The sequence below is a fragment of the Gambusia affinis genome, linkage group LG13 (assembly GCF_019740435.1).
Source record: "Gambusia affinis linkage group LG13, SWU_Gaff_1.0, whole genome shotgun sequence".
Classification (NCBI taxonomy): domain Eukaryota; kingdom Metazoa; phylum Chordata; class Actinopteri; order Cyprinodontiformes; family Poeciliidae; genus Gambusia; species Gambusia affinis.
In genome coordinates, this window is record NC_057880.1 from 10,704,037 (window position 1) to 10,730,472 (window position 26,436).

The 26,436-nt window shown below is 40.4% G+C and overlaps 2 protein-coding genes across 5 annotated transcripts in view; one reads left to right on the plus strand and one right to left on the minus strand.

Annotated features, from left to right (window-relative positions):
- Nucleotides 1-396: 396 nt before the first annotated feature.
- zranb1b (zinc finger, RAN-binding domain containing 1b) lies at nt 397-23,605 on the plus strand. Its single transcript, XM_044136756.1, has 10 exons — nt 397-813; nt 3,171-4,241; nt 10,255-10,442; nt 12,689-12,842; nt 13,899-13,970; nt 14,584-14,782; nt 16,385-16,505; nt 16,902-17,031; nt 19,120-19,349; nt 19,539-23,605. Exons 2-10 carry the CDS (start codon nt 3,257-3,259, stop codon nt 19,755-19,757), a joined length of 2,298 nt encoding a protein of 765 aa, XP_043992691.1. The 5' UTR covers nt 397-813; nt 3,171-3,256; the 3' UTR covers nt 19,758-23,605.
- LOC122842676 (C-terminal-binding protein 2-like) overlaps nt 23,196-26,436 on the minus strand; it is a 66,335-nt gene continuing 63,094 nt past the window's right edge. For 2 of the 4 annotated variants that reach the window (XM_044136757.1, XM_044136758.1), the window contains one exon: nt 23,196-24,890. In XM_044136757.1, the coding sequence (XP_043992692.1) occupies nt 24,707-24,890 (184 nt within the window). In that variant the 3' untranslated portion in view covers nt 23,196-24,706. Of the gene's footprint in view, nt 26,376-26,436 lie in introns of all 4 variants that reach the window. The other 2 variants (XM_044136759.1, XM_044136761.1) reach the window with 2 other exon arrangements.

Here is a 26,436-nt window from a genome sequence, read left to right on the forward strand (position 1 = left end):
TGATTTTCGTATGCGATGCACAATTCAGAAATCTTTTAGTACAGTTGACAATTATAATTTTAGACGGAGAACTGTTGCACAAGCTGTTATGCATTGCTGCAGACTGCTTGCTGCAGTATTTTTACGATGACATCATCCCTTTTCAGAAGATACCACGTGGCAGTTTGCCATAAATGCAACGTATTACGATGCACAAAATTAAATATTTTATTTTTAATATCACACTAGTCTAGAAAAAGAATATATATATATAAAGTCCGCATGCTTCTGTTTTTATTGCTGTCACATTCGTGTCTGTTTTGCAACCTCCGAGCCTTTTAACAGTTGGAATGGGAGACGTAGAATCTGATTGGTCATTGCCAATGGATACAGACAAAAACAACCAATCAGTGAAGTCGGCAGATTCAGGTGGTAAATCCTGATCCAGCCTCTGACTGTAACACGGCTCCGAGCCCTCTCTGCTCTCCCCTGTAGTGTATTTTTCAACCCTTCTTCGGCTGCTTCCCTCCCCCTGTTCCGCCGCCATTAAAGCCCGTCAACCTGGGATTTGATCGGCAAAAAGGATTAAAATGATTTGAAGCGTCGGAACCAGCAAAACAGAGACGGGACTTTGGGGGGGTGGGGGGGGGATATTGTTCATTGGACCTTACACGTACTGCCAGTTGAACGGCAACCTCCCACAGAAAGAAGTAAATATGCGGTTAGTGTCGTGCAAGTGAGAAAATCCCTACTTCGGACCGGAGGAGAGGGGTTCTCTCCGTCCGGGAGGGGAAGCAGCAGGACACCGAGGAGTATGAACACAGCAAAGCAGAGGTGAGGGTTAACATTGCCGTCTTCTTGTACAACTGACTCGGGCCTGTCAGGCGGTTACGGCCAAAACATAATCTGGTAATGTTAGCGGGCTAGCTCGGCCGTAATTTCTGTCTGACAACCGAACCAATGGTTGGTTGTTGTGATGTAAAAAAGCCACCAGCTGCTAGCTCGGGATATAATGAGTAGTTAAACTATCGCTTCCAGGGGAAGGTTTTAGCCGAACAGGCAGTTAAATTACTTTGTTTATTTTGCAGAAAAGTATTAACAACATGTCTGAGGTCCCTGGCTGGAAAATAAGCCAGTTTTAGGTGAGTCTTGTGTCTGGGAGCTAGCAGAAATTTGCAGAATTTCTCACGGTGTGTTGGTAAACTTAGAGGCGTGGTGTAAACACAGAGTAATGTTACTCCCCTTTGAGCTGCGAGGCAACTTCTTTCAAACAGCTATCCTGTCTGAGGGACGGTGCAGGACGTTACATGAAAGCGCTTGTGAGGTGTGGGTCCAGTTTCATATGATGGCAATAACTTACCCTAGGAGAAAATCAGATCTGGGGTTATGGATGGATGGATTACTAAAACAATACTGACTTTTCCCAGGATCCCTCACTAAAAAAAAGTCTGGGGGACAACAGAGTTTTTCCTGAAAGCCACAGAAGAATACACACCTGCAACAAAGTGGCAAAACAACAAAACACTGAGGCGTTCCAGAAAGTAGACCGTAAAAGTACAATAAATGACCACAATGAAACAACATAGCTTTACAAAAAATATGCCAAAAAAACAAAAACAAAACAAGTGGTCCAGTCAGATCAGGTCAAATTGAAATTCCTTGGCTTACATGTAAAAAAAAAAAAAAAAGTAAAGCACTTCCTCCAGAGGATAAAAAAACAAAACAAAACCACTAAACACACCATCTTCATTCACAGTGAAACATGCTGGTGGTCAGGTTGGATGGATGGAGCAAAATACAGAGCAGTCCCAGAAAAAAAAAATAAATCTGTTAGATATTCCAGATTACTTGATACAAAAGATTTGTATACTTGCATTTAAGATGAAAAACAAAACATCTAATCTGATTGAAGGGTAAGCATTATGTAAAATAGTCATTTCTTGACCTTTACATCTTGTTATTGTCATTCTCTTGTCAAAAACATACCTAGAGCCTTGATTTTTGTCATGCATTTTAGAGAAATCCTTTAAATACCCATGTCATCCAGTCAGTTGTGCAAAATACCTCGGTGAACTTAGCTCCGCCTTTGAGGCCCAGCTCCTCCCCAGAGCTGCAATTTCCAAGCTTCTGCCTCACAGAGCAGCCCTCCCCTGCTACTTCCCCACTCAGCTCCTTCAGACTAGCTAGCAGCAATTAGCAAACACCTGGTGAAACTACGCATCTGCAGAGCTCATTATGCAAGCTACTTCTCAGTGCAGCGCTGGTTAAAAACACTGTTAAAGGGTCAATATCGGAGGCAATGTTGCGATGACTTCCTGAAGGCGGAGTTTCAGAAAGAGCTGAAGTTTTTTTTTTTTTTTTTTTTTTTTTTTAGAGGCAGAGGCCCAATTTCAACGTGTTAAATTAGGAAGTAAAATTTCTTTTAAGTCATATTTGATATATATAGCATTTTTATAACAACTGAAGTTAACACAATTACTTAAATAGCACTATGTGTATGGAAAATACATAATATGTCCCCTTTAAGTTTGAGCAGTGTTGCGTAAAGAGAACAGACTGACAGGTCAGTTTTTAAATGTGAACAGCTGGTACGAAGATAACTTGTCATATTTTTATATTTTAATTGTATAATATTTTAGTAAGCATTAGATTAGTCTGGTCCTTTTACTGTTTGTCACATAACATCAGTTCAAGGGATATGATTTCTTTTTAAAGCCCTGTAATATTGCTTCAGTGAGCCACGAGACAACTTCAAAGAGGCGCTTTGCCTCTTTTGCAGTCCGATTATCTAGCTCCTCTATAATAAAGGGGTGGGAGATATTTACATGCATCTGCCCGGGTGCTGCTCTCTCATAATCCATCCATAATTTCCGTGCTTCTGTCAGTGTCTTAATCAGTCACGCGCTTCCCCGCCGAGAATCGTGTTTCATCCGTCCTTGTCTCTTATTACCCAGCTCAGTTGTAGGGCACAGTTGCCTGCCATGCGTATTCAGCTTACGGTACGGCCTAAAGGTGCCATCAGGAATCAGTGCTGCACTCTAGGCTGCAGCTTTAAGAAGAATTCAAAAAAATGTAGACGTCCCAACTTTTGCCATCTTTTTTTAATGTGATATTTTTGGTTTTGTGCGTACATCTGGCGTTGTAATGAATAATTACTCAAATTTTCTGCCCTTCTTTTGTTTCCCCCGTAGCGCACTGCTTGCTGTGTGACCTCCTTGAGAGCCGAGCTGCCAGTCCCACTGAACGGTTGGAAGCCTCCTCGGGCGGCGGCGCGACGATGACAGAGCTGGTTGCCAAGTGGGCCTGTGAATACTGCACATACGAGAACTGGCCGTCAGCCATCAAGTGCACCATGTGCCGCGCTCAGAGGCCCAGCGGGGGTGCCATCATTACTGAGGAGCCCTTTAAGAGCAGCCCTGCCCTAGATGCCAGTCTGCATCAGTGGGACCCCGCAGACCTCAGCAACAGTCCGTCTCAGGGGGGCTCCAGCCTGCTTATTTGTCCGGACTCCAGCGCGAGACCCCGCGTCCGCGTCGCAGACGTTCCGGAGACGAGTAGCAAGTGGTCGTGTCACATGTGCACCTACCTGAACTGGCCTCGAGCCATCCGCTGTACCCAGTGCTTGTGTCAGAGGCAACAGGCTCAACAACAACAACAACAGCAGCAGCTGCAGCTGCAGCATGGTCACCATGCAACTCGTCAAGGACATCACACCCAGCAGCCACGAAGCCCCATGGAGTCGCCGCAGACCTCGGGCTCCGGATGCCGCCCCGCTGCCCCTGTCACCGCCACAGACCCCTGTGAGGAATACAACGACCGCAACAGGCTCAACACCCACACGCAGCACTGGACCTGCACTGCATGCACTTACGAAAACTGGGCCAAGGCACTCAAGTGCATCGTGTGCGACCATCCCCGGCCCAACAGCCTGCTTGCCGAACCCATCGAGCTGGCGTCAGAGCCCGAGAGCCAGCAGCCGTCCTCCAAGCTCAACGAGCAGGACAGGGACAACAGGAGGGGTGTCGTCGGGCAGGGAACTGGGTGCGTGGTGGGGGGAGTGGTGGGCTGCAGCAGCAGCCAGAGGAGGTCTCCGCCATCTGAAAAACGGGAGTCTGAGGTGAACATGGACTTCCAGAGAATCGAACTGGCGTCAGGAGCGGGGATTGGGAGCAAAGAGGAGCTGGAAGTGGATTTCAAAAAACTGAAGCAAATTAAGAACAGGATGAGAAGGACGGATTGGCTCTTCCTGAACGCATGTGTTGGTAAGTTTCAAGTTTATGTGATGTTCACTTTAAAAAAAAAAATATTCATCCGCCTCATAAAAGGGTTCCGATTCTTATCTTATATTTGCCTAGTACATCTTAGCAGAATATTTTTACAAGTTGTAAGACGACCTGTTCTGACAGACTTTATAGCGTTACATCCAGATTACTCAGATTTGCAACCTACTGTTTCTGGAATTTTGTGCATACTTAAAATGCCTCAGCACTGAGTGAGGAAAAAATTCCCCATACAGTTTGCCATCCATAATACATACTTATAGACGCAGGAAAGAAGGGTAGATGAGCATTTAAAAAGACCAGAGACGTATCTTTTTTTTCTAATGAAACACATTCTTAGCCTGTTTCCTCTGTTTTCTAAGGTCGTGTATACTTTAACCTTCAGTCTCGATCCCTGTCTGTTCAGAGGAATCTTGTAACACTAACAAGACAAATCTTAAATCCACAAACAGTTTCAGTAATCAAATAAAGATGTTTTAAAGATCTTTTTTTTATTTTTTGCATTCCTACATTACTGTAGCGTGTTTGCTTCTAATCATAATAATTGAGACGTTGTTATTCTTGTCTTTAATATGAGTGATTTTTATTTTTTTATTATTGCGTGCAGTCTACCAAAATTGTAGCTTTATCTATTGGTAAATGTCACTAGTTTTCTGCTTCCAGCGGCCATGTTGGGATTGACAGATTAAAGGAAAACACGCTGAGTATTTAGACTGGACAGAATTAATGAAGCACTATCCAGCTTTCAATGGTTGTCCCAAACATCATGCTTTGATAAATGCCTGCCATGGCAGTGCCAACTTCTTTCTGGATGGCTGACTAGACAATTGACATGCCAGCAATAGAATTGTTATAACCCAATGAGCAACATGCACATCACATTTTAGACAGATATGTAAAAAACAGGATTTTAATTATTATATATATATATATATATATATATATATATATATATATATATATATATATATATATATATATATATATATATATTTTTTTTTTTTACATTAATTCAATTTCAGTTTTTAAATGCAACCAGATTTTCCATATTAAGTCTTTAGTAATCCTTAGTTGAGTTCAAATTTTGTATTTTTTATGTTTTATGTTTTTTAGAAAACCTATGGCAACATTAACTTGCTATGGATGCTATAATTATTATTATTTTTTTTTTTTTGCATTATTGTGGTTTGACAAAACTATCCACAGCACTTCATTCCAAAGTGTTCCTACTAAAAGTGACCTATTGTTGTTTCTTTAGGGAATTGAAATCTAAAGTTCTTGTTAGTTGATTATGATCAGGTTTGACTGGAAAACGGCGGCTTAAGTACCTGTTGTGTTTGAAGGCATTGATAGATAGATGACCTGTAGGTGTTAAAAGACCTGGAGCCAGAACTGATGAACACCAACTTAGGTGTTTGAAAGTACATTTGAAAAGTGTGACATTTCATAAACGCTTACTGCATGCGCTGCTACTAGGTGTATGACAGTAGTACACCTAAAATATTGCTTATTTGCTAAATCAGTTTTTGTTTCACAGATAGAAATACATTTATTCTTAGATTTTTTTTCACTTCTTCTAAGTTTGAATCTTTATCAGAGACACTAGTGGAAGTATAGCCAATAATGGGGTCAATAATGTTGCAGGCCATTGTCATTACTGCCAGCCATTTTTGCAGTAGGTTGGTGTGGTCTGCTTTGAAAAGTTTATGTTGTGACACATGAAAGATTAAACCTCCTGATTGTTACTTTTGCTTGAATTTCACTAATTCCAGAACCTTCAGTCGCCGAATGTTATGTTTAAGCCTCGGAGACTCTGAGCCTTTTAAATGTTCCTTATCTAGGAGTCACATGTAGCTTACAGTCTCCTACTTAGGAATGTGTGAGGAAACGGAGGTATGGTCAAATAAAAATCCTATGAACATAGGTGAAATGTTCAAACACAGCACACTGCCTGCTGCTCAATAACCAGAACTTCGAGAAATACTACTACTGACAAAGAAAGTCTTTACTAATGTCTGCTTGTATGCACAGCATGAAAACAATTCAAATGGTAATGTGTCAAGAACCTTATGAATAACGTAAATTCAAGAACAATCAGTGGAACAACAGGACCATCTCTGCTGTTTTAATACCCTGTTGCTTTGGCTCATGATCAGATCAACACCGGTGATCATCATTCACAGCTCTGCGGAGACATAATGCTGATTATTAGCTGATTAAGTCAATCAGATTGTCCGGAAATCATATCCACATGGAGCTTCTGGTGGCTCATGTTTTCCAGCCATCAGGAAAATAGATTCAGATTGGGGGGAAAAAATAATAATAATAATGCTTTCACAGCATCTTCCAGCACTTTTCACTGGTGAGGGAGAAGAAAACCTTTTAGAACAGCCGATAATCAAAATAAGTTCCTACATTGATCTTACATGGACTTGGAGCTTGACAGTCCAAACCGTCCAACAAACCTTCTACAAACCTTGATAGATCAAATTCTACGTCTCTGTTCATCATGCAGCTTCTTTTTACTTTTTAATATGTTGGTGTGTTGATCATACTGCCCGTAGAAAGATCAGACGAAGGGTGCACAATATGAATTCTTTGTCATTGAGACATCAGTGGGGACAATATTAATATTTCAAACAATGTTGTTCTTTTTTTTTTACCTACAGGTGAAAGGGAAATGTAATGTGATATACAGCCAGAGAGAGTGACATTCTGTCTGCTGCAGTTCTATTCTCTGCTTTCAGACCTATCAGTGCTGTTTTCTTCCTTTTTGTGCTTCATAAACTAGCTTTCTTGTGCCAAGTCTGAATGTGTTATAGGTGTCTATGAACTGAAATCAGATTTTTGAAGTTTGGCAAAACTCTAAGACCTAGTGTGCGTTTCAAAGTTAAGCATTAAATGTCCCCATGCTGGAAAAAAATGCAAGAACTAATAAAAATCTGCATTAATTCTCTATAAAGACTTTTTTTTTTGCAAAGAAATGTTGCATTAGCTTCATAATTTCTACTACAAAAAAGGTATACTTCGGCTTGTTTTGGCGTCCTTTTTATTGCCAACTATATCTTTATTACAAATAAACAACCTAATGCACATGAGTGCGTTGACATGTTTCTTTGTGGAGCACCCGAGACAGTCACGGTATTTTGCTCTTTCCAAATGTGAGCCTTGGACGTGCATCGCCCTGTTAAAGTGGGTGGATTAGCAGGTTGAGCAGACCTCAAAGTACCTACTTGTACCGTAAAATAGTTTTTGTCTGCGTTCCTGTCCATCGCTACGCAAATTAGTAAAACTGGATGTTCCGTGTGTAGGAGGAACACCACAATCACTTAAATTGGTCCGTTTTCTCTCATCAATCTGAATTGAAGAGTGCATCTCTTTGTGTGTGTGTGTGTGTGTGATTTTTGTGTTATTTTTTGTTGTTGTTTTTTTTTAGTTAGGCGTACCATTAAAAGTACAGTCGTGGCTGTAGGGCTAAAGGCACACCCACACTAATGGAGTATTTAGTAGGAAGTGGTGGCGATCCCATTCTGCCGTACAGTTTCTCTCCCCTCGCGTCTCTCTCTCCCTCCCTCCCTGCGCCAGCCAGCTCCACATGGCACTCCCACTTTGTGTCTCTCCAGCTCCCACTCTCACACAGCTCACGCAGCTGAGCTTTGTGTGTGGTCCTTTGACGTGAGAACAAAAGCTCAGCAGTGTTTGATGCTGTCAAAATGTACGAGAGGCTGCTACACTGGCATTTACTGTATGAGCTGGAAATGGGAAGACCCTGTTTGTATAGCTGTGAGGCGTTGAAACTAGTTTCCTCTTTCCTGTTTGATTAGGTTTTGTCATAATAACAATCATAATATACATGGACAAATGGTTTTGTTCTGGTTAAATGATGGAGAAAAAAAAAAAAAAAAAAAACGTGGTTCCTGTTGAGACTTAACACACAGCAGTTCACATTTCACTACATGGCAGTCTGTATTAGAGCCAGGTGCTGCTGTTGAGTTCAAAGTTTCACTGAAAATATTCCCATCATGTAACCTTGTGGGCAGAGCTTTGTTTGATTGTTTACATGAGCATGCGTTCACTTTTTATTTTTAATTTTTTTTGTTTTGGTGAACTTCAAACTTAAATAAGCACTTTTTATATCTTCAAGCTGAGAAAACTGAAATTTGGACTGTTGGCTTCAAATATTTGTCTTTGTGAGGATCTGGGATTGAAAATTGCTCTTGATTCCGAGTCAGGAAGGTTTTACCCTCAATACTTTTTTATTCTTTTTTTTTTTTCTCCCCACCAGGGGGTCTTTTTGTGGGCTCCAGTGTCCCTTATATGACAGTAGGCTGACAAGAAAGGGGGGGAGAGAGAGGGGAAGACATGCGGCAAATGTCGGCCGCGTCCAGGACTCAAGGCCTCCAAATGTGGGTCACGCTATCCCCTACGCCACCACAGCACGCCCCCCTCAATACTTTTCTGTTTAAGAACAGGCAGTTCAACACTTCAGTAATGTTAATCAGATCAATGCCATTTATGTACATTTGAGCAGAATCATAAATGGCAAATTTACAACGCAGGATCGCTGTATGTATATGAATATCACAAAGAACTGCCTAGATTGCAATAAATAATGAGAAGTGACGCACTTCTCACTAAAATTCCATAAATTAGAATATTATTGTAAAGTTAATTCATCTCATTAGCTGTATTTATTCAGTGAAACGCATCATATAGATTAATTACAAACATACTAACCATACCAAACCTTTATTTATGTTTATTGTAAAGATTTTCTACTTGAAAACACTATTTAAGATTGAACTATTACATCAGACCAATAAAGAATATTTTTAATACAGAAATGTGGGCTTAATGTAAAGTATCTTTAATACATGTTTAAAAGTTGTTGCTTTAAAAAAAAATCAAATAAAAGTAGCCTCAGTAGAATGCATATTCTTATTTATTGAATATAACTGTATTGAAAAGTATTGATTTTATGAGTTGATGAACTGAAACAGGGTCATGGCTTTTCACCAAAGAGGAACACCAGGCTTGTAAAAACAGCTGCCATAAAGCAGTATCTTTATGAACTCGCTGAGCTTTCTGATCAATAAAGCAAGAAAACAAGGACAGCATCAATAACATGAATGCTTCATTGTGAAATTAGCCATAATAAAATATGTTTTGTGTAAGCCAAGAGCACAGGAATGAATAATTGGCCCATGTTGGTCCAATTATCAGAAATTGGACCATGACAGTAGCAGTGAAGGTCTTATTGGATTTATAGTATTGACTGATGTTTATGACCTTTATAGGCACTCTTACACACTGTCCACCTTTTTCCAATCTTTTATTTTTTTACATTAGACCCTTAAATAACAGAATAATTTCCACTTAGCTATCAGGCATGTGATTTCATGACAAATAACCTTTTGTAAACATCGCGTTCCATGGGACTATTTAGAGATTATTTGTTTACATTTTTGTAAGCGAAAGTATGATGCGAAGTATGTTTTCAGGATGTCCTTTTTCTAAAAACAATAGCTATTTTCCGTTTCTGCTTGAAACACACAATAGAAACCACCTGCATATGTCTGATCTAACACGTCTCAACCTTCCTGCTAAGATCTAAAAGAGCTACACAGCTAACGTTACAGCTTACCCCCTTGAATTGTGGCGCTTCCTCTAGACTTTGAAACAGTCAACAACTGCCACATAGATGAAGCGCATTCTCATCTTATGTTTTTCTACATTTTGCTGGAGTACATGCTGTCATTTGAAGTCTTTTTTTTTAGGATTGGTAATAAAGTTGTTGTTTTTTTTCTGTTTCCAAGTAACTGTTAAAAGCTTCATAAAACCTACACTTAAAAAAAAAAATCTAAACTTGTCTTTAAATGTTCTTTTGTGGGAACTCAATGTTACATTTTTGCTTTTTTGTAGTAGATTTGTCTTGAGTCGCGTTTATTATCTGTTGAAAAGTCGCCTCCTGTCCTCCGCTCGCTTGTCTTACTAGGTGTCGTGGAAGGTGACCTGGCAGCGGTGGAAGCTTACAAGACGTCCGGAGGGGACATAGCGAGGCAGCTGACGTCAGACGAAGTGCGCCTCTTGAACAGACCCTCTGCTTTCGACGACGGCTTCACGCTGGTTCACCTGGCCATCCGCTTCCAGAGGCAGGACATGCTGGCAGTCCTGCTCACAGAGGTCAGTCAAGAAGCGAGGCGGTTTTACTTTTTAGCTGTCGTGTGCTGGTTTTTGAGGTGTGTTTACCGAAACCAAGCGGCCATTTGTTGGTCCGAGCAGAGGGCAAGGACCGTGTACAGGAGAGGGATTGACAATGCTAAGACACTTCTCTTTGCCCTGATTGATTGTTGGTCACCGGGTGTATTTGTTTTGTAATAGGACCACAGGGAGGAGCTCTTTTTCTCCACCGATTCTCGTATTATTATTCTCATTACATTGTTAGGATAGTGACAGTTCTAACAAATATGTAAAAAACAACATATTGTTCATAAAAGTTGCATACTATAGCTTTAAGGCTTGATATAGTTCGTTAGTACATATGCTTGTAGAGAAATTTTTATATTTACGTCTTAAATACCCAGTAGGACGTAATAAAGGTGAAATACACAATTGTTTTACTTACAAATAATTTAGTGATCACATAAATTTTATTACACAGGAAAACAGTTTTTTATATGTTAATACATATTAGAAGACAAAAAAAACAGATTAAACCTGATTAAACCGCTTCTCTTGAATTATGCTTTGAGTATTGCGGTACTTGCATCCAGTGGGAGCGAGTTGTTCACAACTGCAAACAATCACTCTCTATAAAAGCAATAAGGCCCACTTTTATTATTCATTATGATAATCATTCCACAATTACCACTACACTTTTATGTTGTTGGTGTTTTACGGTGGATTTTTTTAAGACGTAGAACTGCTTTTCAGTCTGTGCATCAACATCTTATGTGAGCATTTCCCCGCTGGCCGTGGACATGTGCTGCGGTTGAGCTGCAGTTTGCCTGCTGTCAGTGATTCCAGATTATCTGTATACACATTTCTCCTCCCACTCAGCCAGTGGCCCAGTTTCTTTGCTCCGGGGAGGGGCAGTGAGTAACCACCGGATCACTTTCCTAAAATGCTTCAAAGCTGACGGCAGCCTATATGCACACCGCAGACGGATCTGCTCTTTTTCCCGCCGTAGCAGCGGCACAGCTCTGACAGGTTCAAGCTAAATCAGCTCGAATGGCAGAGTCCGCTGAGCTGTTGTTGTGAACATTCAAAGCTTTTAGCCCCAAACTTCAAAACCAGAACAAATAAAACTATTCGGAGGTGTTTGGGTCATTTCTTTAAGTTCTTATGCGGTTATTTCACAGTTTTGCCCCTAAAAAATATTTCTATGTCTCTTTTTGCTTTTTATTTTTTGTGTTTAAATTACGTTAGTCCTGACAATTACCTTTCATGGTCTTTTTATCTTATCAGTATGAAGGCGTATCCAGGTTTTTGTCATATCATACCAATAGTTTAAAACCTTTTTAATAAGATGCCAGAAGAAGTGACGTTTTCTCTAGCTGTCTGAAGCATGGAGTGGCGTGGTACCGCCGTTCTTCTGCTCTGCCTTGCTAGTCAGATGGTTGAAAGATATCTGCGACATTTTGCCGTATTTTAAAAGAACTTGAGAAAAAAAAAAGTATTACATGTAAATAGTTCTGGGTGCAAAGAACACAGATAGTTATGGTGTTAAAGTGAATCAGCAAGATAGTTAAGCCATCATGGTGTAGGAATGACACCCATCATGCTTATTAAGTTAACTCTGTTTCAAAACAACTCGCATGTTGAGATCCTTGGGTGGGATATTTGGATGGTCGAGTGAAAAACACCCAAACAGAGTGACTCATATTAGTGGCCTTCAGAGCCGCTTATTGTAACTTTTCTGGGGAAAACCTGTAAACCTTATTTGTTGCCCACATTCAGAACTGAAGAAGCTTTTGGAAGAAGATGTGAAACGTCTTAAAGGAACAGGAGAAGAATTAAGTTTGTGTGTTGGGTAGCAGACAGACCAACAATTTTTAACTCTTTTTTTAAATTTCCTTTTTATCAGTAAACAATAATTAAAATAGAAGGATAACATTTTAGATTTAGGATAATTGTTTTAATTTAGAAGCGGTTGGACTAATTGTTGCTTTTCTATTTGAAATTATAGGAACCGTATCATGTTTATTACCCCTGGTGTTTACCATTATGATCTGATTTGACCTGTCGGCCTTTGTAAAGTCACGTGTGCTTTCGTCCCACGAGCAGAAGCTTGTAACGTTTCTTCTCAGATCTCAGTAAATCAAATCATTCATTGGTCAAAACTCAGAGAAAGAAATGTGGCCACCAACTATAGTGTGAAATGTTCAGGTTTCATATATCCCTGAATAAAGCCTCCCTCTTGTTGTCAGGTGTCCCAGCAGGCGGCCAAGTGCATCCCGGCCATGGTGTGTCCCGAACTGACGGAGCAGATCCGCCGCGAGGTGGCGGCCTCTCTTCATCAGCGGAAGGGCGACTTCACCTGCTACTTCCTCACTGACCTGGTCACCTTTACCCTGCCTGCAGGTCAGCAGCCCGTCGGCTAGCAAACGAGCTTGAACAAACCGGTGGAGCAGAAACATTCATGAATGTCATTACTGAGGCTGATTGGGTTCTGCGAATGCTCGGGGGGGAAACTCTGCAGCTGCAACTGCAGCAGCCCATTGTCTGGCCTTTTCTCTCTGGCCTTCGAAGTGTGTATCAGAATGCGTGTTTTGTTTACTCGCCGGGTATGAAATGGCGTGTTGTTCCCATGCTGACGGGGGCATAATGGTCCGGTTGTCTTCATCTAACAGCCAGCACATGGAGGCTACCTCTGCCCCACTGCTTCAGCATTGTTCTTCCACAAAGACGATACCACCCCACCAGCTGTTTATTTTTGAACCCATAAGAAAACTGCATTTAGGATTACCGATGTTTGTTAAAATTGTTTTTGCATTCACTTATTGTGTGGCTGCTATTGTTCGTTCTAAACTAAGAATTGTTTTTTGGTTGTTTTTTTTTAACCATGTGTTCAGGCGTAAAAGTGCCGACATTGGCTTCCAGCCATCAGCAAAATCTATTCTGTTCTGTTCCAAACAGGCTATGCATTCATTAATATCAGCTAAAGAACAAGCTTCTGTGTTGAGAGCAGCTCTGAGCTCACTGGCTGCTGTACTATAAGTTGGCTTTAGGTGAAATAAGCCGGGATTTTACCGTGAGCCGATCAGACATTTGGGCACACTTGACGTCAAGATTAACATTTGTCATTTTTGTCTGTCTTTGATTTTTTTTTTTTGTTTGTTTGTTTTATTTTTGACGGTTCTTTTGTCATCAAACAAGCAATTCTAGTGAATTTTATTACAGGGATTTGCTTTCTCTGCAACTCTCTAAAGGACGCAGTACAAATATTACTGGGCATGTATTATGTTACCAATAATGTTGACATATAGCTTTGAACCTGGGTGGAGTACAGAAAATGTTGCATTTGAAGTCCACGATGAATTAAACTGTACAGTTAAATCAAGGGAAAAAGTCACAAGTTAAATATTATTCGACTCAGCTAAGTGTATTTTATGTTATTATTTCTGTTTTCCCTTTCAGATATTGAGGACTTGCCTCCTGCGGTTCAGGAGAAGCTCTTTGACGAGGTGCTGGACCGAGACGTCCAGAAAGGTGAATAATTTACTCCGTCAGCTCTGCGCCCTTTTGCTGAAGTGTCACCTATCTGACAACGGTCCGGTTGCTAGGCGAACACACGGCCTCCTTTCTCAACCCGCACACAGTAACAAAGAGGCTGCCCCCATGTCGGCAGTGTTGTGTTACATGGATTTTCCCTCCCGCCAACTCTGTTTCTTAGTGGCCAGCTTGTTGCTCCGCCTCCATCATGTGGGCCAGTTTCACTCTGCGCAAATGAGCCCAATCGAGTTTCTGGCTTTTCTCTGATCCTCGTTGGTACAACGTTAAAGAGTTCAGCCTGGAGACGTAGAAGCACGCTGAAAAAAGAAGCTTTCACCATGTACTTAAACACAAACAGTTGTGAGGCTTGTTAAATCCCTTCAGTATGGGAAATGTTAGGTCTCGTAGTCATTTCTTTCAGCTGCCCCAAAGAAAAGGCTTGAAAGTAAACAGTAAAAGTAAACCTGCCCCTTTAAAGAGTTAGCCAGGTTGACTTTGCTTCAAACCTTTCTAGTCTTCCATGTGAACACGCATCTTTCACGTGGGTTTGGTTTTGTAGTAAAATGCTGAGAGTAGCACTCATAACCGATGTTGCCTCCTTCTTGGTCAGAACTCGAAGAAGAGTCTCCCATCATCAACTGGTCTCTGGAGCTCGGGACGAGACTGGACAGCCGGCTCTATGCACTCTGGAACCGCACAGCAGGGGACTGCCTCCTCGACTCGGTGCTGCAGGCCACGTGGGGCATCTACGACAAGGACTCTGTGCTCCGCAAGACTCTTCACGACAGCTTGCACGACTGCTCACATTGGTGAGAGCCGCAGTCTCAGCAACAGTAGTACAAACAGCAGTGATGCAGAGCTTCCTCTTGAAGCTGCTTTTGACCAGCGTGAGTGATTCGACTCTGTTCAGGAGGCTGAATGAAGCTCTGACTGTTAGAGTTGTATTTTAACCAGAGGACTGAAGGATTTAGACTGAGGTGTGCATAGATTGAAATGTTTTGGCTGATTACCAATCTGATTCCGAATTTGAGCGATTGAGTTGATTTTTTTTTTTGTTTTTTTTGTTCTAACCTTATTTCACTGAAAAATATCTGGGAAGCAATTAAAAACTTGTTCTAGCTGCACACGAGGCACTGCTCCAAAAATATAAATGAAAAAGTTCAGAACATTTCTGTCCAACCTGCTGGATTAACTAAACTAAAAAAAAAAAAAAAAGTCAGTTTCTTTAGTCTTTCTTTTTCTTTTTTTTTTTTTTACATTTCAAAAACTTGCACAACAGGTTAGATTACTGGAATGTTTTGAGCCTCTTACCAAAAATAAAGTGCACAGCAATATTTTGCTTTCGCAAAATCACAAGGTTTGAGGTCAGCCGAGGACAAACTAACAAAATGACTGAAACCACCAATAAAATCTCATGTGTTTTGGCTTTTTTTCTAGCGCAAAAAAAAAAGAAGAAAAAAACGAAAAGCAAATACAGAAGCTTTATGTCTATTTAAATATAAATAAGATGGATTTTGCATGGCATATCACTTAAAATTAAAGATCGGTGCCATGTCCAACACTGTGATTGTTCCAAGGCACAAATTTCAACTACATACGTTTCCCAGCAAAGAAAAATAGACCTGGTTGTTTAAAGTCAGAAGGGTGTAGAAATTAGGGACTTTTAATTTGTCGTCACGGACTCCCAAATTTGATAACGCATAAAGATTGATCCAGTCAAAACCTACCTGAGAAGCTGTGATAAAGTTCAAAGTTCAGACAGACAGGAAACCGCGGCAGTCAACACAGCCTCTCTCTATTCTTTACTGTCTATTTGTAAAGAATAAAAAATGTGATTATTGGGGAAAATTAACATTTTAGATTAACAACATAAAGTGCTAGAAATGAGACGGTAGTTGAGTTTCCATTACAAATGTACACAAAAAGTTTTGTACATGATTTAGTCTTTTTTTAAACTGAGGAAGATGTTTCTATTGAGTTTTGTTCCAGCAGTTTTTTGTTTGTTTGTTTTTTTTTGCCTTTTTTAAATTCCTAAATGAAGTGAAAAGAAATTATTCCTTATTTCAAAAGTTTAACCAAAAATATTTTCACCATGCTGTGAAAATATGTGCAGTGAAGGCTTTAGATATTTGCAGTAATGCAAGCCTTACAATGGAGCGCGAGGGAGTAGAAGAAAATGGAGACCGTGTTTTCTCTTGCACTGTGAAACTCTGCTCAGAAATCATTCCCGCAATAAAGACAGCAGCCTTTGTTTGTGGGAGAGCATCAGACGTAAATAAAGATGAGCCTCGTTTGAGTCACGTCTACTTGGAAGGAGCTGCAGCTTTTCTTAAAAACTCAGAGCAAGACTAACGACAGCAACCACGTCCCCATGTCTTTGTGCACACGTTTGAATCAGTGCATTTTTGCAGGTTTTACAGCCGCTGGAAGGAGTGGGAGTCGTGGTATTCCCAGAGTTTCGGCTTGCACTTCTCCCTCCGAGAGGAGCAGTGGCAGGAGGACTGGGCCTTCATCCTGTCGCTCGCCAGTCAGGTATACACGTGCGCGAAAGCAAACACCGGCGTCTTAGCGTGGAGGACAGGAGGTAGTTGTGTTTAAAGCACTAATGATGCATCAATTATGCAAGAAGGTCTCTCGCTTTTTGCCACGGTAAACATTCTCGATAATGTCCAGGGAAAGTGCCTTCTGTCTGTCATCAGCACTCTGCTGAATGACCTCACCGGCCAGGCATTTGGGTGGGATGCTTTATATCTGGGTGTGAAAGTTTAGTAATTGTTTGCTTTCTTAGTTTTTTTTTTTTTTTTTTTTTTTGTTTGTTTTTTACAATTGGCAGCATAAAATAAGGGGTTTCCTATGTTATGTTTTTTCTTACTTTCCTCCTAGATTCTTCTCTTAAATTTTACAGCGTCTTTTACTTTTGTTCCACAGCCAGGATCCAGCTTGGAGCAGACCCACATTTTTGTTCTTGCACACATACTTCGTAGGCCAATCATCGTCTACGGAGTGAAGTATTATAAAAGTTTCCGTGGCGAAACACTGGGCTACACTCGTTTTCAAGGTGAGCAATGAGTTCTGTCTGAGTCGATGTTGTTTTCCTCTAGAATTTATGCTTTGTTGTGTTTTAAAAAAAAAAAAAAATTTACGATGAGCCTTTCCCGTGGGTGTGGAGGAAGTAGACTTTTATTTTGAAATGTCTGCAGCCTACATGTGTCCGCATAGCTCAGATGCTTGACAAAACTCAACCTACTCTAGTACCATTCATTTGTTTTTTTTTGGTCTGTTTGGTTCAAAGCTAGAAAAAGTGTCAGAGGAGCAGAAATTCAACAAGGCAAGTAAATTTCCCCACATGCAAACTGTCAGGATAAGAAGTCAGAGCCACATGTGAACATGAAGTCTTGCTTGTACAACCAACTCTAAGACCGTCTGGATTCAATTTGCTCATACTGGCGGTGTGCTGGACTTCATGAAAACCCTCAGTGGGAGCCAACTACTTGTGGTAAAGCCTCCCTGATGGAGCAGTGATTTCCAGAGTAAAGCACAGAGCGACTCAGCTCGTTGATCAAAAACATTGTACTTATTTGGAGAGTTTCTGAGCAAAACGCAGTTTCATTAGGAGACATTTAGGAGTTACAAAAGCAGAAATGTTTTCCCAACTACAGAGGGCTCTTCTAGTAAATCTAATCAACTCTGGGATACTTGTATCTCTGTTTTCAGAACACCATGGTGTTGCAAAATCTTGCCAAGCCTATTTAGTCATGATTTATGAATTGCGTACTGCATCTTATAAATCCTCAAGTTTCCAGACAGAAACTTTAGGCCCAAGTCTAAATGGGCTGAAACAACCCAAATGATTAGAAACATCCCATAATCCATTTGTCGTATCTACAAAAGACCACCAGAACTATAGTTCTGTTTGTGTGCTTGTGGGAATTTGTCACATCAAAATATCATAGCATAATGCCCATAAACATGCCATAGAATGACAGTAACATGTGACAACGCTCTTGTTTTCTGCACTTTATACACTCGGAGAAAAAGTAGTCGTGTTGACAAATATTAATCATTCATGTTCTGCAAAGTTAAGAATAAAACTGACTAAATTCGAAAAGAAAACATATTCAATACTGCTTGAACTTCTACATGTTGCGTTTCTATGTTTTGTTTGTATTTTAGATGATTGTTGCCATGTTTCCCATGGCAACAATCATTAACAACCTGAGCTGGTTCAGTTATTCTTGGGATCGTTGACGTGTCGCATGCGATCTGATGTCTGTGAAGGACAACATGGAGCTCTGCGTCAGTCAGCCTTGATCTTGATGTGAATGTGTTGAGACTTAGTTGTTCATCCTTGCTCCTGTACTATGGTGGAATTTATGCAGTGTGAAAATGCTATTACAACCATTTCCAGATTAATTGGCAAAAGTAATCCAATCTTCTTGGCACATTTAGTGTCTCCTGTCCTTAATTTTCTTTATTAAAATCTGAGCTGTGAAAGCTCTTGGGGGTGTACTTATCATTTTTCCCTGTCTGGATAGACAATCAACTGAATTTATTATTGTTTTGATAGTGGGTAAACAGGAAAGTAGGCAATGAGAGAAGGGGAAGACATGTGGCAAAGGTCAACAGGCGGGACTTGAACCTGTGACCTCCACTATGAGGTCTAAGGCCTCCATACGTGGGCTGTGCTTTACCCCTGCACCACCACAGCACCCCATTTTTAGCATTTAAAAAAAAATGATATTAACCTTAACTGTCGTCATTACAAAGTACCAAACACAACTCGCAGCTGAATGTGATGCAAAAACACAATAAGAACTTCATCATTTTACTTTGTGTGTGTGTGTGTGTGTGTGTGTGTGTTAGCTTCTGATGTAAAATGGAGTGTATGTAAACAATGTTTCAGCTCAGAACCAAGAAATAACTTCGTTCTGCTGCAGGATTAACTACACATTATAGAGGTTGTTGGTTGTTTATTTGAGTGTGGTTTTTATAACTGCTTTATTTCTCCTTTTAGTTAATTGCATTCGAATTCTACATCAAATGTTGAAGTCTCTTAATTGTCATTGATGTTAACGGCTCATATTTTTACAAAAAGCCTGATGTAAATATAACACCCTCTGTGTTTGCCCCTCGCCGTCCGTCTTAGGTGTGTACTTGCCCCTTTTGTGGGAGCAGAGTTTCTGCTGGAAGAGCCCCATCGCTCTGGGTTACACGCGAGGCCATTTCTCAGCACTGGTCGCCATGGAGAACGACGGCTTTGACAATCGCGGCGCAGGCGCCAACCTCAACACGGACGATGACGAGACGGTCACGTTCCTGCCCCTGGTCGACAGCGAGAGGAAGCTGCTTCACATCCACTTCCTGTCGGCACAAGAAGTAAAGAGTTCCACCACTAAGACTAGTTTTACCTCTATCCAGTGTGTGAAAATGCTTTGATCTAAATGATTCCATTGTGTGGATTTAAACTTGTTGTCCTATGTTTCATAATATTACATATTTCATGTGTTTAATGTGTACTTTTGTGAAGCACAGTTGCGCATATTAAGACTCGCTGCGTTCTTTCAGATGGGAAACGAGGAGCAACAGGAGAAGCTCCTTCGAGAGTGGTTGGACTGCTGCGTGACAGAAGGCGGCGTTCTGGTGGCACTGCAGAAAAGCTCCCGCCGCCGCAACCACCCGCTCGTCACTCAGATGGTGGAGAAGTGGCTGGACGGCTACAGGCAGATCCGCCCCTGCGCCTCGCTGTCTGACGGCGAGGAGGAGGAGGACGACGATGACGAGTGACAGAACTGAAGCGGAAGGAGGGACCGGGTCTGAAGGAGGCAGGACTCCTCCCGCCTCTCTATTTATTTTTCTTTTACCTTTCTTCTTTTTTTTTTTTTTCTTTTCTTCTGTTTGGTTTTATTTTGATTTCAATTTTTTTTAATTATTCTGTTTTTCGACACGGACAAACTGTGAAAGCCTCCAGCAGAGGACAGGGAACCACAACCCTCTCTCTTCCTGTTCCACCCCCTCCCCTGTTTCAACCTTTCCCACCTCCAAAGCTACAGAAGACATGGCTGCTCTTCTGGTACACACACAGCCACTCGGATGTAATTCTTACAGAAACACTTTGAATTGCTTAATCAAACCAACTCCAGACTGACAAAGATGTACAGAGTAGAGGTTCAGGAATGCAGAAGACCCTTTGTTTCAACTGTAACAGAAAAAAAAAAAACCCTAATCTTTATCCATAGATGTAAATGCATGTGGTTGTTCAAAAAAAAAAAAAAAAAAGTAAAGGAAATATACCAGCATTTATTTAAGGTAACACTTTATAACTATTCAGCGTGGGCACTGACAAAAGCACACTTCCAACCTGATCTTTTCAATGTGTTGTACAGGAGTTTGGCTTGTTAAGCTTTTTTTTTTTTCTGTATGTGTTTGAACTGACAAGGACAAAGCCAATAAATATGATCTTCAGAAAACCAGAGATTATATCATAATAAACGACTTATTATATATCCTTATTATTAGCAATGCACCTTTATGGAAACATTTCTAATTAATTATCATTGCTTGAAATAAGATATTTTATGAAGGGAGATTTGCCCTCTAAGGTTTAGCACATTAACATAGCATGTTTGGATATTTAGTTTACTTTTTACAGACTGATTGAACTGAGAAATTGTGTGTGTGTGCGTGTGTGTGTGGGTTTGAATTTATTCTACATATTTATTGTTTGGAAACTTTTTTGAGCTAATAAGAGCTTTATGTATATTTTTCTCCAATTTTATTTTATTTTATTTTATTTTCTTCTGGTGAATTTTGTTAATGATTCTCAATCTCGATGAAGACACTTTTGCACAGAAACACTGTTGCTGTAAAGGAGATAACCAATCTTGACAGTGGGAAGTTTACTGACATCGTTGCATGGGATTTAGTACCTCATCTGAATGCTTAAATTCTGGTGCTTTTCGTTTGCGTCGTTTCCTGGACAGATGAGACGCGTTCAGTGTTATAACTCTCTCTCTCTCTCTCGTTTCCGTTTGTTCCTTTCAACGATTGGTTGTCCAGCTCACACATGATGGTACACATCAGTTCACCTTCTCTGTAAAGTCTGCTTGTCGACCCCACCCCGTCCATGCCATTTGTTGTGAGAGATTGCAACATCTACAACCAAAGCTGACATAAAAGAAGAAGATAAAAATAAGTTGTTAATCCGTTAATTTTTTTTTTTTTTTGCTGTGAATGTTCGCATTGCTTTTTTTTTTTTTTTTTTCCCCCTCCCTCTTGCCATTGCGTACTGTAACCTCCTTCGTGTTTCATTCATGTCATACATGTTTTGAACATCACCTATGTGTTGCTTTGTATTTATACAATAGTTGAAGTTGTAACTATGACGGTTTGTGGATTTTAGGCCCGACTTCACTAAGCGGAGTGTAATGCAAAGAAAAGGCAAAAATATGGAGGAAAAAAAAACAACAAAAACAAATAAAACCTTTTTGAATGTCGAGACTGAACTTCTCTCTGTTTGAAATTCTACGGCTTGAAAAGTGTCACGCTGGTTTCACCACTCTCTTCTCTCATGTTGGGATTTAGAGTATATCTGGGAAGTGTTCTGAGCTCCTCCCTTTCTCCAGTTTTCATATAAATCCCATTCTGTAAGCATTCAATCATTTTAATAAAAAAAGTTGTTGTTTTTTTGTCTCTGATATTAAATCGGACTACACTTTTCCTGTTTCAAAATGATTAAAGGTTTTTTTTTGTTTTTTTTTGTTATTTCAGGTTTACAAGTTCACATACACAAAGGTTGCTTCTCAATAATTTGAAAAAGTTCAGATGATGAGCTTGTGGCCTTGTAAGCTTCAGACGCCTCACATGAGTTACACAGAGCAACATTCGCGGACATAATTTGAGACTACATCTCAAACACATTGCTTCCTTGTGCAGTGTTGTTTCTCTCTGACAGGAATGTGTTTTGATGCCAAGTATTTAAATCAATTATGGAACAAAAGTTAAAGACTTTGTGAAAGTGGTAAGGGCGTCGTTCGCCACCGAAAAACCGTTCCAACTAGATTCCACAGCCCACTGATGGCAGCATAACAAAGTGAAAGAGGATTGAGAATGACAGCAGCTCGGCAGCAACGTTATCTAAAACCTCAGTTTTAACAGCGGATGCTGGGTTGCGTTGTGTCCAGAGGTCGCCAACCTTCTGTAGCGTTAAAGCTACTGACTTCATGTAACCTTCACATGAGCTGATGGCCTGAGAGTTGCGGTTTTCTGTGAATGAACTGCTGTTTTCTAGCAGTCCGCATGCAAGCCTGACATCGTCAAGGTGTTGGAGGCAAGCACTATTTCTCAACGCTGGTCCTCAGAGCCCACTGTACCTCATGTTTAATGTGTTTCCTTGCTACCACACACCTGACTTAAATAAACTGGTGATTAAAAGGCTCCTGCATCATTTGATGGCGTACTGACAAGGAAATACCTTGAGGACCAGGGTTGCGAATCGTTGCTGTTGCTTCATGATCCTAACAACATCGAACAATTTCATGACCCCCCAAGTTTGTGTGAACAGTTTAGGGATGGTCGCCTTCCTGTTCCTACATCCATAAGACATGGATGACAACTGAATAGAGCTCTGAACTGAAGCCAATAGCGTGGATCTCATCCCACAACATTGTCTGACCTCACAAATGTGTTTCCAAAAGACTGGTCAAAAATGTCCATAAAAACTCTGCTAGACCTTTTGGAAAGCCTTTAACGAAGACTTCAAACTGTCAGGAAGCAGCTGAGTGACTTGTTTTGGTAATATACTGTAATGTACCGCTCTCTATATTAAGGATGTAATTTATAACAGCAGGCAGTCATTCACAAACCCATCTGCAATGCCAACGTCTGACCACTAGAGGGCGTAAAGAAATCTGAATCTTCAGAGGAACACAATGCCATTTTAATAAACCAGACAAAAGAAGATGCTGTGCTACAAATAGATTACTCTGAGAAATTAATTGCTTCATGAATTCAGCAAATATTTTTTGTGAGAATAATTTACTGTCAACGAGTTTAAATATCTTTATATTCAGTTCTAAAGTTTTCCAGACACAAGCAATGGGAAGAAAAAATCTAAACTGTGACGAATAGGTGTGTTTCGATCTCACTCGAATAAAACTCGACGCTTCATAACATTTAAAGTACCTTTCGAATTATGGTGTGAAGAAAAATAATAATGGCCAATCGTAAATCAGAACAGTAAGTTTTATTTATTGGTTCCAGCTGCACTGTATGCTATATGTTCACCTTATACAAGAAACAAATACAAATACTCACACTAAAAACCAAACAATCTGCTAGCAGCCATGTCTTGCTAAAGTCCTGGTGTTGAGGAGATGGATGGATGGATGGATGGATGGATGGATGGATAGATGGATGTGGCCGCTGCTTGTTCACAGAGCCTCCGGGAACCCCATCTGGCTCTCGTCACAGCGGGGAAAACAAAGGAGGAACTCTGAGAGGGAGCGAGCGAGGGCGAGGTCGGCCACGTCAGGCTACATTTATATGAACACGTAACAAGGCAATACAAATCTAACAGGAGTGAAAACCTTCCAACATCAAAAAAGAAAAAAAAATGTACATTTGATTTATATATATATATAAAAAAAAATACCACAATGGAGAAAGAAAAGCAGTAATCCAGAGTTTCATCTTGTTCTGTTCAGATTTGATGTTTTTGTTTTTCCTGAGTTAAGACATTTCCCATTTCGATTCCCCCTCCTCACCCCGACGCATTCATATCTCGCAAATGTGTTGCTGCCATGCAAATCGGGTCCTTTGGATGCCAACAGACGATATTGTGTTCATAACAAGCAAACATCCAAGGTACCTTGAAAGATTACATCTCAATTTAATGCTATTTCCCGATTGTTTGTCTTTCATTTTATTTAATTTTTTTTTGGTTTAAAAGGGTCATTCCTACCTCACAAATCCAAATGTTATTCCACATCTACTTTCTCCTAACTTGTCTATACATTCTGGGGGCACGACCCTTCACGAACTGAGACAGGCAAAATTATAGTTTAGATGGAAGAAAATCCTGATCTTTCCTGTCTGCTAAAACATGACTGTAAACCCTCGAGTTTTTCACAGACTGAATGACAGAAAAAACAGATACCGATTTTCAACAGAAGCACAGAAAACTAATCATACAGAATGGAGTAAAACAAAAACATGTATTTGAGCAGAAGTGTGGAGAAAAAAGAAAAAAAAAAGAAAAAAAACTAAAGGAAAATTAGGCTTGACACGGTCCAGGGAGGACGGGGATCAGGTTCTGTTCTGCCTTTAGTTCCTGGTAACACATCCCAGAAGTCAGAAGAAACCTCCATAATATAGACGGAATGATAACAATATAAAGAAAAATGTCACTTTTTTTTTTTTTTTTTTGCCCCCCCCAATCGGGAGGCAAAATCAAATCTGAAACAGGGAGAGATTTTGGATCTTCTGCACAGGAGTTTGACAGTCGCTCAGTCCCATCTTGGTGTGGCAGCTCAGGCGTGCACCGTCGTCCACTGTCCTCACTTGGGTTTAGTGGTTTCATACAAAAAAAACACAGTGCGTAACACATTGCCCCACAGGCAGTTTGCTGGTAGGTCCAGATGGCTGAAGTCAAGCTTATGTTTGGATGGGTTGACTCGGTCGGATCCTTGGTTTTTACACTGGTGTCGTGACCCTGGTCAGCTCCGGCGGCGGTCCTACTACGGCTCAGTCATGTGCTCTCTCATGGGGTCGCCGTGTTTGGAGGGTTGATGCGGGGAGGCAGCCTGTGACGGATGGGTGCCCGGGGGGAGCGTGTGGGCGATGGGCAGGCCCCCAGGCACCAATCCCTCCATAGGTCCGATTATCCCGCCGGGTGCGACGCCCATCACTCCAGGAGGAAATCTGAAAGTGGACACACGGAGTGAACAAACACCACTGGAAACGTACACACCGGAACTTTTGTGGCGACGAGAAAAACAATCCGAAACGTTCCCAGTAATGGCCGTTGTCTGTTTCAACGAAGGATGTCTGAAAGGGATTTTGAACCAAACGCAAATTTCAAACAAAATTAAACTGTTTTAATAAAGCATAAACAAAAAAGAAAAAAAATCAAGCCCTGTGCTATCTGTCATCTTTTTTTAGTAAAATCTACATAAACCTACATTTCCCCATTCTATTCTATTTTAAATGATTTGGGGATAAATGTGATGTTAATAAAATCAACAAAGGAAGATTTAAGGGGGTCTTAATTACATTTAGGGATGTATTTAAAAGGTCATTATGTTGAGATTTTGAAATTTTGAGGTTAAACTGATTATTTCTAAAGCACAAAAAAAATCAACCTTAAACTTTTAACATCCACTCTATTGGATTAACACAGCAAGAATACAATTAAGTCACAGGCTCGTTTACTGTATTTCAAAATGCTTCACATTTTCAGACATTTTTTATCATATCAGGAAACAACACTTGGTCTAACATAAAACGTCGCGCATAAAAAAAGAGGCACGTAAAGGCAATCGGAGTCTTAAAAACATTGAAGTATTCACGACAATGTGTAAAAAGGGTGAAAAAACAAATATTAAAATGTATTTTTGCCATTTGGGATCATATCAACTTCACTACAAAATGCATAGTTTTGTTCATCTTTTCGAACCTTTTCACATTTGTCTCAACTAAAAACGTGACGTAGTAGAACACATTTGTGAAGTGGAGAAAAATGATGTGCCCCCTTTAACTCTGATACCCCTCCATGAAATCTTAATCAGTAAACACCTGTGTGTAATGTACAACTCTTACAACAAAGTTATTCTGTAATCTAATTCAAACTTTTCCAGGTATTAAAATAAATTTAATTGAATTAAACAAATTAATCTGGAGCTATTTTACATTAGACAAAAAAAAAAAAAAAAAAAAGAATTGATGTACAAAGCTCATGAGGCCCAATAATTATCATCTTATTGTATTGTTTATTTAATTCTTATGTTTTTATTGCATAATTGTCTTGCATTTTATTGATTTTATTTGCATGTTAGTTTGTGTAGCAGTTTATGTAGAATGAGCAGTTAGAAGTGTGGCTGAAAATATTTACACCCTTAAGGTTTTTGGGGGGGTTACCTCCACTTTCCAATCATGCACCGCTTTTCTGTCACACAAAGTCAAAAGAAACCATCCTGATGACAACATTGAAGTTTGTAAACAGAACAAAATGCGAGAAACGTAAATAACACTTCGAGCTAACTGTCCGTAGCCCATATCTTGTTTCTCTCTCCTCTTTCAACGCCTCCAGCATTAGATGAAAACATGAGTTGTGCTTTGGTTCCTGCTGAGGGGCGGGAGGTGGAGGGGTAGCTGGGGAAGCAGGGTGGAGGGCGGTGGATGCAGTCACTGGGCGTGTAGGTTAGCGGGTGAAGGAGAACAAGGTTACAGCACTCTGCAGGGTTTTGCT